This window comes from Miniopterus schreibersii (genome assembly GCF_964146895.1).
Source record: "Miniopterus schreibersii genome assembly, chromosome: 5".
Classification (NCBI taxonomy): domain Eukaryota; kingdom Metazoa; phylum Chordata; class Mammalia; order Chiroptera; family Miniopteridae; genus Miniopterus; species Miniopterus schreibersii.
In genome coordinates this window covers 48147784-48160778 of record NC_138106.1, presented here as the reverse complement: position 1 = coordinate 48160778, position 12995 = coordinate 48147784, and the positions used below count along the sequence as shown (strand labels likewise).

The window sequence follows — 12995 nt, the reverse complement described above, 5'->3', positions numbered from 1 at the left end:
TTTGAGAAACTACCCCTTGTCAAGTTTGGTGGAGTATTTTTATAAAATCTACAACTATCTAAAAAGGCTGCTAAAAGATATTCTTCATATCCCTCAAATAAACCAACAAATTACAACAGATTGAATGAAGAAGCAGACAGAAGAATCCAGCTGTCTTCTATTAAGACAGACATTAAAAAAGACAAAAATATAAAACCAATACTACTCCTCTCAGAACATTTAAAAAACTTTTGAATATGGTTATTTTCATTAAAAATGTTACTTATGTTCACATGAGAGTTTATCGAAAATGAATTAATAAATGCTTTTAAAATTTATCAGTTTTAATGTTTAACTACCCACCATTTTATGACAGAGAGAAGAAGGCTTGAAACAATAAGTAACAAGACTTACTGACTGAATGAATTATAGTGGTAAAAGTAAACTAACAACTTTGGTACCTGATGTAAGAAGACTTGGTACTCAGAAAACTTTGAGCTAAAAAAAAAAAATCTGAATTATGGACTTGGTTATTCACAGTAGATTTGCCTGTTCTAATCCAGAGAATTAATCACAATGATGTCAGCTGACAGAAAACTCATTCAACTAAAAAGGTCAGATTTGATAAGGGCTCAATTAGAATTCTAGCATATTACGAAAATACTGCCTTTATATCCACACTTAACGGATTGGATATGTGTACGCCCAGTGCTGTTATGCCTGGGCTGAGACAGACAACTGATGGGGTCAGATTGGAGATTCATCCAAGGCAGGGTGAGCCTAGGCTCAGCATGAATGGAATTCCTTAATTCTAGCTGTAGAGTCCCACCGAACTGAACGCATTTAGACCTTCTGTAGGCATACAGTGCAGTAGTTAAAGCCTGGAGGTAAGATTGCATGGGCTACTCTTTTCTTAGTTGTACATTCTCAGAAACATTTTACTTAACCACCTTGTGCCTAATTTTTCTTAAAATAGGGATAATTATTAAATCATGGGGTTACTGTGAGGATTATAAATGTAAAGCACTTAGAAAAGAACTAAGTATAAGAAAGTACTTGATAAATGTTACTATTACACGATGTTTTGCCTGAAATATGAAGTAAAAAAGTATTAATCTAATCTACAGAGTGGGTGAGGGGTAAAAGGTCCAGGGTTAAAGATTCATATAAAATGATCACAACTAAGGTTGTAAGAAAAAAATTACCTCAAAATTATCATTTAAAAATTAGTAAAGAGCAGATGTGGTATAGACTTTGGATTCAGAAAGTATCTACTGAATGTTTTAAAAACTGATGCATTCTTTTATGGTTATGAGAATAAAAATACATCCTCACTGAGCTGTAGTTGGGCGTGGCTCAGTGGTTGAGCATGGACCCATGCACTAAGAGGTCACCAGTTCGATTCCCATCAGGGCACATGCCCGGGTTGCGGGCTTGATCCCCAGTGGGGGGTGTACAGGAGGCAGCCAATAGATGTTGATGCTTCTCTCTCATCGATGTTTCTATCTCTCTCTCCCTCTCCCTTCCTCTCTTTCTAAAATCAATAAAAACATATTTAAAGAAAAAAAAATCCTCAACTAACAACTAGGAAGCAAGTAATGTATTTTTCATTTATAAAAAGCAAAAATTAAGTAAAAATTTTTAAAATTTAAGGAAAGCTACAAAGTATTAACAATTGTATCATAGTAATTACATAAAATCAGCATCTACACCTTGATTCAAAATGAAAAATAAAAATACAGGCTAAATGAAAAACTTCTCAGGAGTCCAAGGACTATCAGCCTATGTGAGAGGGAAGTCCAGAGAGAGGGCGGCGGTGACCCGCAGGAGAAGAGTGGGGGTGAACAGCCCACAGGGATGGCGAAAGACTTCTCTCTGCAAAGGATGGGGCAGGGTAAGGGATTCTAGAGCCTTGACCTGATTGTGGGCAAGGCAAAATCATCCCAACAGCTTCCTGGGACTATTCCCATTCCTGCCCCAGGCCTAAGACACACATAGAATCCAGAGCAGGAGTTTGCAAAATCACCCCACAAAATAAATTGGCAGTTTGAAGTAGAAAGCACTTAAAGAGAAAGAGGATATGTAGCCTGCAAGCTCACTGTCAATTATGTCAACACATGGCAGAGAACTTCCACATTCTTACTTCTGCAAGTGAGCCCACACTTCTGCAGGACTTCTACAATCAAACACTGGGAGCCCAGCATCTGACTCCGGCCATGAACCTACACTAAGCCCCCAGAGCAGGGAGAAATGGGAGCAGCAGCCTGGAATGCTTCTTCATGTAACCAGCTTTTTACCTCCCTCTCCCTCACTGACAGAACAAGAACTTATATGTAGGTCAGAGGAAATGAAGTTTTATACACAATATATGCTTCTAATATACTCCAAACCAGCTCAGGAGAGTGTATAGGAAATATGGTGAGCAGAGAGTAACAGTGAGAAGGCTGCTCGTGTGTGTGCGCCAAACATCCCGCTTCTCTTGAGCAAATCTTTTGGGTTGAGTGGATAAAATACTCAACACTCACAGTGATCTCTTTTAGAGAAAATGACAATGAAGGAAAATGGTACCAGGGAATTTCTAATTTGTGATCTTTTCTCAAGGACAAATTATTACCATGAGTAAAAGGAATGTGTTGACTTACCTGGAAAATATCTGTCCTGTCTTCAAATAGACTGACAACATATTTATAGTCAGCATAAGCCCAGAATTTGTCATAATCATAATCTGTAAATGGTCCAGAAATACTAGAGTGGTCACAGTTCCAGGTCAGAAATTCTTCAAGTGTAGCTTCTACGTAACTACATGTAGTTTCAAACTGAGGAACTGCAATGTAAGAGAACCCAATTTTAAATGTATATGGAATAGTTTCCAAAATTGTTTTTTTAAAAATAAAGATTATTTCAACCAACAATGTTAACTATCATTTAAATTAATTAACAATTAATTTTGCACTTGCTATATAAAAGTCATTTACAACATGCACAATACTTATGATTAAACATAAAAGTAAAAAACACCAAGGTATCTTTTCATAGATGATTGTATAAAGAAGAAGTGGTACATATACGCAATAGAATATTACTCAGCCATAAGAAAAGATGAAATACTGCCACTTGAGACAACATGGACAGATTTTGAGAATCGTGCTAAGCAAAAGAAATCAGACTGAAAAAGTCAAGAACCATATGATTTCACTCATATGTGGGATATAAAACTGAAAGCAACAAATGAACAAATAAGACAAACAGACAAATAAAAACTCATAGACACAGATAACAGTATAGTGGTTACCAGAGGGAAAGGGGGATGGAGGGGAGTAATAAAAGGTAAAGGGGGTCAAACATATGGTGACAGAAAGAGATTCAACTGTGGGTGGTAAACACACAATGCAATATACAGATACAACATTGTACACTTGAAACCTATATAATTTTATTAGCCAATGTTATCCCAATAAGTTTAATAAACAATTTTTAAAGAGACACTGTTGAATTAACTGTTCATTTTAAAATAAAATAGTAAAATATTCCAAGTTTTAAAAAAGACACAGTTTTAACCTTAAGATTAAAGACTACCCTTACTATTGGCTGATTTAGTTGTTAAACAAAAAAACCAAAAGCTTTTCTGAAAGAAAGGTTTTACTGAGTAAAATGTAAAAAAGAAATCATTAAGCTATTTAAAAAATATTAGAATATTTATCTTCAGGATACAGAAGACATTTCTAAGTAAATAAAAAAAATAAAATTTAAAATATTAATGAAATATTATTTGACTACATTTAAAGGTAAAAATGTGAAGCAAAATCAAAAGGCAAACAATAAAGTGGGAAACACATTAGTGTCCCCATGCAGAAACTGCATTTCTTTAACATGACCCTTTCTCCTTTCTGTCCATCTATTCCCTTTCCTAATGGTTAAACCCTTAGGACATCAGCCTCCTGTCAGCATCAAACTGTCTTAAGACCAAAGCCTCAGGTCTGCTGACCACAAAACAGCTTTGATAAAACCAACCGCACATCTTGACCTCAATTGTGTTTCAGTCCCAGGCCCATGAAAGCAGAAGGAACCTACTGACCACAACCTCACATAACTAGGCAGAAGAGCACCACACTTGAGCTCAGGACCTAATAAAATGATCAACTACTCCCTACCCTGGCCTCAACCAATCAGTAGAGCCTACAACCCCAACTCCCTTAATCACCATGATTATTAACTTTTCCTATATTTAATCTGTCCCTGTGTGGTCCATCCTGGAGCCAGGTTTTAAGAACTAGCTTACCTGTGGCTCTGGGCGTGGTGCCATTTCCTTAAATAAATCTTTACTGTTTTTGTTGTAAACTCTTGTTCACATCTTTTTGGGCTTTGGTGTGTGCTGGCAAGTGGACCCCTTTAATCTGGTAAGATTAGTATAAAATACAGTATTCTTTTTTTTTTTTTAAGATTGCAGATGATTTTTATTTCATCTTTTTTATTATCTTTATTGCTGAAAGTATTACAGATGTCCCCCTTTCCCCCCTTTGATCCCTTTTACCCCGCACCCACCCACCACCCAAGGCCTTCACCACACTATTGTCTGTGTCCATGGGCTATGCATATATCCATATAAATTCTTTGGTTAATCTCTCCCCACTCCCCCACCCCCACCTTCCCTCAAAGATTCGTCAGTCTGTTTCATGCTTCAGTATCACTAAATCTATTTTGTTTATCAGTTTATTATATTCTTTAGATTTCACATATAAGTGAGATCATGTGGTATTTGTCTTTCTCTGCCTGGCTTATTTTGCTTAGCATAATATTCTCCAGGTCAATCCATGCTGTCCTAAAGGGTAAGGGATCCTTCTTTACAGCTACATAGTATTCCATGCTCAACGTAACTAATCATCAGAGAGATGCAAATTAAAACCACAATGAAGTATCACCTCACACCTGTCAGAATGGCTGCTATCGACAAATGACACATGCTGGCGAGGATGTGGAGAAAGGGGAACCCAGGTACACTGCTGGTGGGAGTGCAGACTGGTGCAGCCACTATGGAAAACAGTATGGAGGTTCCTCAAAAAATTAAAAATGGAACTGCCTTTTGACCCAGTGATCCCACTTCTAGGAATATATCCTAAGATTCCTAAAACACTGATCAGAAAGAATATATGCACCCCTATGTTCATAGCAGCACAATTTACAATAGCTAAGATCTGGAAGCAGTCCAGGTGCCCATCAGTAGAAGAGTGGATAAAAAAGCTGTGGAACATTTACACCAAATACAGTATTCTTAATATGTAAGGAATTTAGTTTTTTAAAAACTCAAAAACCTGAAAGCCAATAAAGAATAGTCAAACAACTATTACCAGAAAGAAAATAGAAATTGCTAATAAACACATGTTCAACATTACTGGCAATCAAAGAAATGTTAATTAAACTCATGAGATATCATTTTTCAACTATCAGCAAGATTGTTTTAATTTCTTTTTTAAATTGAATTTATTGGGGTGATACTGGTTAATAAAATTACATAGGTTTCAGGCATACAATTCTGTAGTACATCATCTGTATATTATATTGTGTGTTCAGCACCCCAAGCAAGATTATTTTTTAAAAAGTGCTTTCTGCAAAGTGCTGGGCCATCATATCAGAGACCTTCTATTCTTTCACCTGACAAATATCTGAATGTCCATTAGGTGCTCAGTCCACAATGAGACATGGCCCTGGCACTCACAAAGGTGAAATTCTTCATGGGAAGAGAGACTTTAAACAGTTCATTACTAACATAACTAACCATGTGATTATAGCTATGCTAAGTGTTACTAAGACTCACTCATATTTGGAATCTAATGAGCAAAATAAACTGATGAACAAAATAGATCCAGAGACATAGAAGCATGGAACAGACTGACAAATCACAGAGGGAAGGTGGGGGGCGGGGGGTGGGTTCTGGAGAGATTAACCCGAGAATTTATATGCAAAATGCATAACCCATGGACACAGACAATAGTGTGGTGAAGGCAAGATGGAGCAGGACATCTACAATACTTTAAACAATAAAGATAAATTTAAAAAAAAGAAATAGCAGGTGCTCTGAGATAATTTAATAGTCATACATTTGGGGGTGGGGGAGGGAGATGTGGTCAGGAAAGATTTCCATGAGAAAATGACATCTGAGCTAAGATCTGAAGGAAGAAGAGAAATTAACTAGGTAAAGCTGGGGTAAGAGGAACAGAGAGAAGCTAATGGCTAGACTACAGATGCTAAGGCCCTGTGGTAAGAAACAAACCTCTGGAAATACAAAACGGAAGAAATGCTTGTTTGGCTTGAGCTCAGGAAGAGAGATTAAGCTGATGACACAGACACAGCTTTCTACACCAAAACAAAATGTTGACCTTTAACCTAAGGGTAATGGGAAGCCATTTAAGGAGAGAAATAAGATGAGTTTCAAAAAACAAAACAAAATTGTCTCTGGCTTCAGTATGAATAGCCTAGGTAGGGAGAGCAGGAGGTGAAGAGGGACTACAGATGAGGCTACTGCAGCTATGGTGTGTAGGTAACCCCAACTAGAGGATGGCCATGGAGTAAGAGAGAAGCAGACTGATACTAGATATTTAGAGTGTAAGTCGTCAAGTCACCAGACATCACTTAAGAGAGGCACTCCGAACAACTGAGGTTCTAGTGTAAGGAGCTTCATGAGTATTGCTGCTACTGATGTTATTGGTCATACCCCTTGAACAAGTCATTATCTTCTAGGAATCTATTCTAGAGACATAATCACAAACTTGGACAAGATTTATTTTCAAAGTTGTTCACTACAGTCAAAATTTCTAAGCAATCTAAATATCAAAATAAGAGAATTTTAAAAATAAATTATGATATTACCATACAGAGGAATACTAGGTAGCCATTTAAGTCACATTTAATGTCAAGAGAAGCTGCTCAGAATATGTTAAGTAGAAAAAAGTAGGCTATGAACATTAATATGTTATTTTTAAAATACAAAAAGGTCTATATGGACATATGTACACTTTGGTGATAGAACCAAGTGTATTTAAATTTCTTTGGATTATCCCATTTTTTTCAATGTTCTCTACAGTGAGAAAGTCATATTTTTACTTTTAAAATTATTTCTATTTTCAAATAACATTTGTTGAGCATTTACTGTGTCCTAGGCACTGTTCTAAATGTTTTAGGTATATGAACACATTAAATCGTGAAAGCATTTCTATTACAGAGAAGTTAAGTGACTTGCCCGAAGTGACAGAGTAAGCCAAAATTTGAACCCATGCCAACTGACACCAGAGTCACTATCTTATACCGCTACCCGATACTGCTTGTGGCAGAATTGCATTTATACTCAAGGAATAACTTTAGAAACAAATTATTAAGATAACCCACAGAATGAGAGAAAGTAGGTATTTGGAAGTTATCTATTTGATAAGGTTTTAGTATCCAGAATATACAAAGAACTCTTTTACAACTCAACAATAAAAAGACCAAAAAACCCCAAAAAGCAAAAAACATCTCAATTAGAAAATGGGCAAAGGATTCTGAATAGACATTTCTCTAAAGAAGATATCCAACTGGTCAATAAGTATATGAAAAGATGCTTGACACCATTAGTCAAGGGAAATGTATATTAAAAGCGTAATGAGCCCTGGCCAGTGTTGCCCAGTGGTTAGAGCATTGCCCTGTGCACCTGGAGGGTTGTAGGTTCAATTCCTAGTCAAGGGCACATACCTGGGTTGCAGGTCCGTTCCCCAGCCCTGGTCGGGATGAGGGTGGGAGGCAACCCATCGATGTGTCTCTGTCACATTGATGTCCCCCCCTCCCCCGCCTCCCTTCCACACTCTCGAGAAATCAATGGAAAAATATCCTCACTCCTTGGGTGAGGATTAAAAAAAAAAAGCATAATGAGATAACAATTCACACCCAGCAGGATGGCCAGAATAAAAAATGGAATAGCCCTAGTCAGTCTTGCTCAGTGGTTAGAGCATCGGCCCAAGGACTGAAGTGTCCCCGGTTCGATTCTGGCCAAGGGCACATACCCTGGTTGCAGGCTCGATCCCTGGCTCTGGTCAGGGTGTGTACAGGAGGCAACTACTGGATGTGTCTCTCTCGCATCAATGTTTCTCTCTCTCAGAACAGTGCTGGGCACAATAGCTCTCAATAACTGTTAGCTATTAGTAGTAGTATTATATTTGAAGTCTAACCAAGATGGGGAAAAATTACATCCTATTTCTCTCCAAATTACTGTCTTCAGTGAGTGGAAGATTTATTTGACTATAATCAAGAAGCAAAAAGCACAGGCTGATTTTTATGTGGCTGCTGCTGGCCTAGCATTTAATTTTAAAAATACAGTAAACATCTTGGTCTGTGATTAGAATGAGATGCCAAAGAGCTTCAGAGATATTAATCTTGCTTTACCTGTCATGGGAGCACAAGGAGAGTCTAGACACCAAAAACCAAATAATTCTATATCTAATAGAAGGTCAACATGAAAGAAAGAAGTTTGGAGAAGCTGGGTAATTTTTTTAGCTCTGTCTCAGTTATTCACAGATATTCAAGGAGGCACATCATAGAAATACTTAAAACACTGAATTTCTAGACTACCAAACTTATCCACATTTAAATACAAGTTAAACACACATTCTGAAACCAGGCAATAGTTGTAGACTCCTTTAGATTAGAAACAGCACTATCTCTTTCCTTTAAATTAACTGTTTTTAGAGGTAACAATAATTGCTTTATCTGACTATAAGGCAAAAAACCCCAAAACATTACAAGTCTTCTGGGAAGCAAAGGGAACCGGCAAAATCTGATTGCTTAAGAGAATGAAAAAAATAGCTCGGCCAGTGTGGCTCAGTGATTGGACATCGACCTAGGATCCAGGAGATCATGGTCAGGGCACATGTCCAGGTTGCGGGCTCGATCCTCAGGAGGGGGCATGCAGGAGGCAGCCGATCAATGACTCTCTCATCACTGATGTTTCTTTCTCTCTCCCTCTCCCTTCCTCACTCTGAAATCTATGAAGATATATATTTTTTAAAAACAGCTTTACATATCAGCTGCAACAGAGGTCAGGCAGCTGATAAAGCAGAGAGATAAAATTTCAACCAAGACTGAGCACTATAAATAGTGCCTGAAGCCACAAATAAAAGGACGCATTTTATATGAGGTTATAAACTATATGTTATTTATTCTTTCTTTCTTTCTTTTCTTTCTGTTAATCCTCCCCCGAGGATATTTTTTTCCACTGAATTTTAAAGAGAGTCTGGAAGGGAGGGTGGAGGGAGAAGGAGAGAGAGAGAAACACTGATGTCAGAGAGACACATCCACTGGTTGCCTCCCCCATGCATCCTGACTGGGGCCAGGAATAGACTGGGCCTGGGGACTGAACCTGAAACCCAAGTATGTGCCCTTGACTGGGAATCGAACCAGAGACCCTTTGGTGCTCAGACCAATGCTCCAACCACTGAGCCGCACTGACCAGGGCTAGGTTGTTTATTCTTTAAAAAAAATCTTAACACAAACTGTCTTTGTAAAACTTCCAATAAAATATTCTCTATCTAGAAATGGTCAAAAAGAGAATTAGAAGGATTTTCTAGAGATAAAGAAACCACTGATAGGAATGTGGTAATGCTATTAAAGAAACGTTATGATGATGATTACTTGCGGTCCTACCTGTATCTGTGCTTTTCCTTCCCATCCTGAATCGTATCTGCTTGCCATGAAGGACCTCAGAAAGGTGTTTAGCAGTCCAGTGTTGTGCTGGCCAATCAAAAACCATATTATAGAAGACTGCAGGTTGCTGTAAAGACATGATAATTTCTTTTGCTTTCTCTGGTGTAAAAGGTTTGACATGTTCATCTAGGGAGAGAAATAAATAGAGCAACAGATAGTTAACTATAAAGTTATTTCATATAATATGAAAAAATAGCGTTTTTAATATGGCAAATCTTTTTTGTGTAATTACACTGCATTTATACTTCACTTATTACTGATCATATAAATATAAATATCTTCAATATTATAATTGAACCATAATTCTTCACTGATATTTCTTACATTAAATTTTAAATGTTAGAAAATATTTACAATTTTCAATGTTAAAATGTTTTTTAAAAGGGCTTTCCAACTATTTAAATTTTAAAAAATACAAATTTTTTTGGAAAATATTTCCTAAATAGAGGATTATGTAAGAAATGCTGATAGAAACTACTCTAGAACAACTAGGGTTGCTGGAGTCAGCAACAATTCTACTTGCTGTCACATGTTTATGCCAAAAAAACCTACTGAATTAATAAAAATATATCAGTCAATGGGAAAAAGGGAATTATTTTTATTGAAAGATTTAAAATGACAAAAAATGTGCTAGGATGAGTATCAGTGTTAATTCTTGGCTTCAACTGCATCTATAAACAGTATAGGGGCTATGCAATGACTAAGTACTTCAATAAATTTCACAGAATCACAGAATGTTAATTCTGGATAGGATAGTAAAGATTACTAATTGCAAAATAAAAGAACAAGTTACGTTTCTCTTTAAAGACATCTTAAGATGAAAGTTTTTTGGGAGGAAGGTAAAAAATGTGTCATACTCTGACTGTCCAAACATATTTATGATTCTTTAAATCAGCTACACTGTGTATTTCAGTTATGTAACTTGTAATTACACTTAATTCAAAAAAATTAAGAAAAGCTCATAAATCAAATTCTCCTATCATCCAACTTTTTCTAAACTTTCTGATAAAAGAAAGAGGGATGGGGAAGGACTCATTGAGGAACTTGAGGAACTTGTACTTGTCTGAATGTAAGGCTTATTGTTAAAGAAAATGAAAATTTAAGTCAATTTGGCTTCCTTTCACAGACAAGGGCAAAAACTCGGAATCTTTTCCTAAACCTTTGGTGAAAGAGAGCAGACTCTAAGCCTTCAGCAGTTGACATTTGAGACCAATCCATCACTTTCTACATAGTTAGGGCTTTCAAGTGAGGAGGAAATCGGTGTGGATTCTTAGAGGGTAAGAGTAGGTAGAAGAGCTGGGGACTAACTACATGGTGTGAGGAAGGGAGATGGCACTCTTAGTCTTGATGTAGAAGAAGCCCCAAGTCTATATGTAAGTGACCTTAAATACTGAAGAGCCCTGTTAAAGAAAACAGGATGTGATGAAGAATCAAAAATTTTTTCTACCTTTCCTTGAGATGTCTTTTTCCCCCTCTTTTGACATGTATGATAAATTCACATTTAATGTTGGAACCCATACTGGCCTATAAATAAAAGGTCACCTAGACTGCAGAGAACCAAATCTTCTTGGACTTGTAGTACCTAGATTCCGTGTACATTTTTTATCACACATTTTTAAAGTTTTGCTAGTCTATGCATGAAAAGCTACAATACTTTTATAATACCCTCTCATTTGTGGCATAAAAATTAGATCTATCCTTTGAGAAACAACTGGGAAAATGAAGCAGGAGTCTCAAAGAACCACCCACTAACTCATGTTATAGGAATTTGCTTTTAACAAAATAATTAACCACAAGCTATATACATATTCACTTACAACATATATATATATACATACACATAAAATATCTACTACCACAAGATACATCTGAAAGTATAAACAACCTGTCTTAAAAGTAAAAAAATATTTACTAAATATTTTCCCCATGGTACATATATCCATCAACAATAAAAATGAGGGCTATGTAGAAATGTGTAGAGAGATGTAGGGACTGGAATTGACTCAGAGAGCTATTGCAATAGCCAAGTGAGAAGTGTGATGATAAGGGCCTGAACAAGAGTGGCAGTGAGGAGGGCAGAGATGATAAAGATGGAGAAATCTGCCACATACTTTTGTATAATTAAAATTAAAGTGCACATATGATCCTCTAAGAAACCTGTAAAACAAGGCAGAGAAGGTATTTTATTACCACTATCCAAAGGAAGAAATGGAAGCTCAGATGTTAAAGGTCAACATCCTGGTGATGAACTGAAACTATAGGTCACGGGACCTGATTCCAAGTCCAGTGCTCTTTCCACTGCACAATCCTGCTTCCAGAGAATTAAAACCGAGGGACTTACACTAGCACTAAAAACTCAGGAGAGATAATATAAGCTGAAAAGATAAACAGGTTCAGGAAAGCTTCAGATCGATTCATAGATAATAAATCCATATGTGCTGTCGGGGAGGGAGGAATGGCTTGGTTTGTGCATATGTATGTGTGAGTGTTGGGGAGGTGTTAACACCTGTAGTACAGATGCTGCCTGCCTGCCTCGCCCAATGCCCATTCTCTTCTCCCTTAATAACAGAACTTTGGGCAAGGGCAGTAGCTGAAAAGTCGCATTTCTTAGACTCCTTTGTAGACAGGAGGGGCCAGAGCCTATCTGGCAGCTGCTGAGTCAGCCTTTCTGCCCTTACCCTTCTCTCCTATCTTCGGCCTGAAAGCGCAGACATAACGGTTAGCCGCCTAGAGCGCGAAAGAAAGGCCCAGGAAATGCAACCTCAGCTGAAAGAGTGCAACGATGTCCATTTCTGTGGCACTGAGCCAACACCAGCAAAATTCTACTTCCTGAATCCTTTCACTTAAAATAATTAACTTATTGCCAATACTCTGTTATTAGCTCATAAGCGGTGTAACATCTAGCCTTCCGAAGCTATCGTTTTCAAGGACTACCGTATTCTTCCTGTTAAAAACAAGACAACAGGCCCAAAATAGAGTCGCTTATGTTAAACCCCAAGTCAACAATCCAAGACCTAATTAATTTCAGCCTCTCCTAGAAGTGGAATGTTCATCCAATCAGGAATGACCTGGTCAGAACTAGAGAGGTAATCTGTCTGATAGGCTCTAAAGGAAAATGACCCTGCCACAACCAATTCACTTTTTCACTAGTATAGCTTCCTTGTTCCTGCTCCTGTGCCTATAAAAGTCTTTCATTTTGTACAGCTCATCGGAGCTCTTTTCTATCTGCTAGATGGGACACTGCCCAGTTCGTGAATCATTGATTAAAGCCAATAAGATCTTTACATTTT

The 12995-nt window shown here is 37.3% G+C and overlaps 1 protein-coding gene across 5 annotated transcripts in view; it reads right to left on the bottom strand.

Moving 5' to 3' along the window:
• Positions 1–12995, bottom strand: part of HSPBAP1 (HSPB1 associated protein 1) — a 40681-nt gene that overhangs the window by 18322 nt on the left and 9364 nt on the right. For 4 of the 5 annotated variants that reach the window (XM_081138334.1, XM_081138335.1, XM_081138333.1 and 1 more), the window contains 2 exons: positions 9646–9831; positions 2622–2803 (listed from right to left, as the gene is read on the bottom strand). In XM_081138334.1, the coding sequence (XP_080994460.1) occupies positions 2622–2803; positions 9646–9831 (368 nt within the window). The remainder of the gene's footprint in view (positions 1–2621; positions 2804–9645; positions 9832–12995) is intronic. The other variant, XM_081138336.1, reaches the window with a different exon arrangement.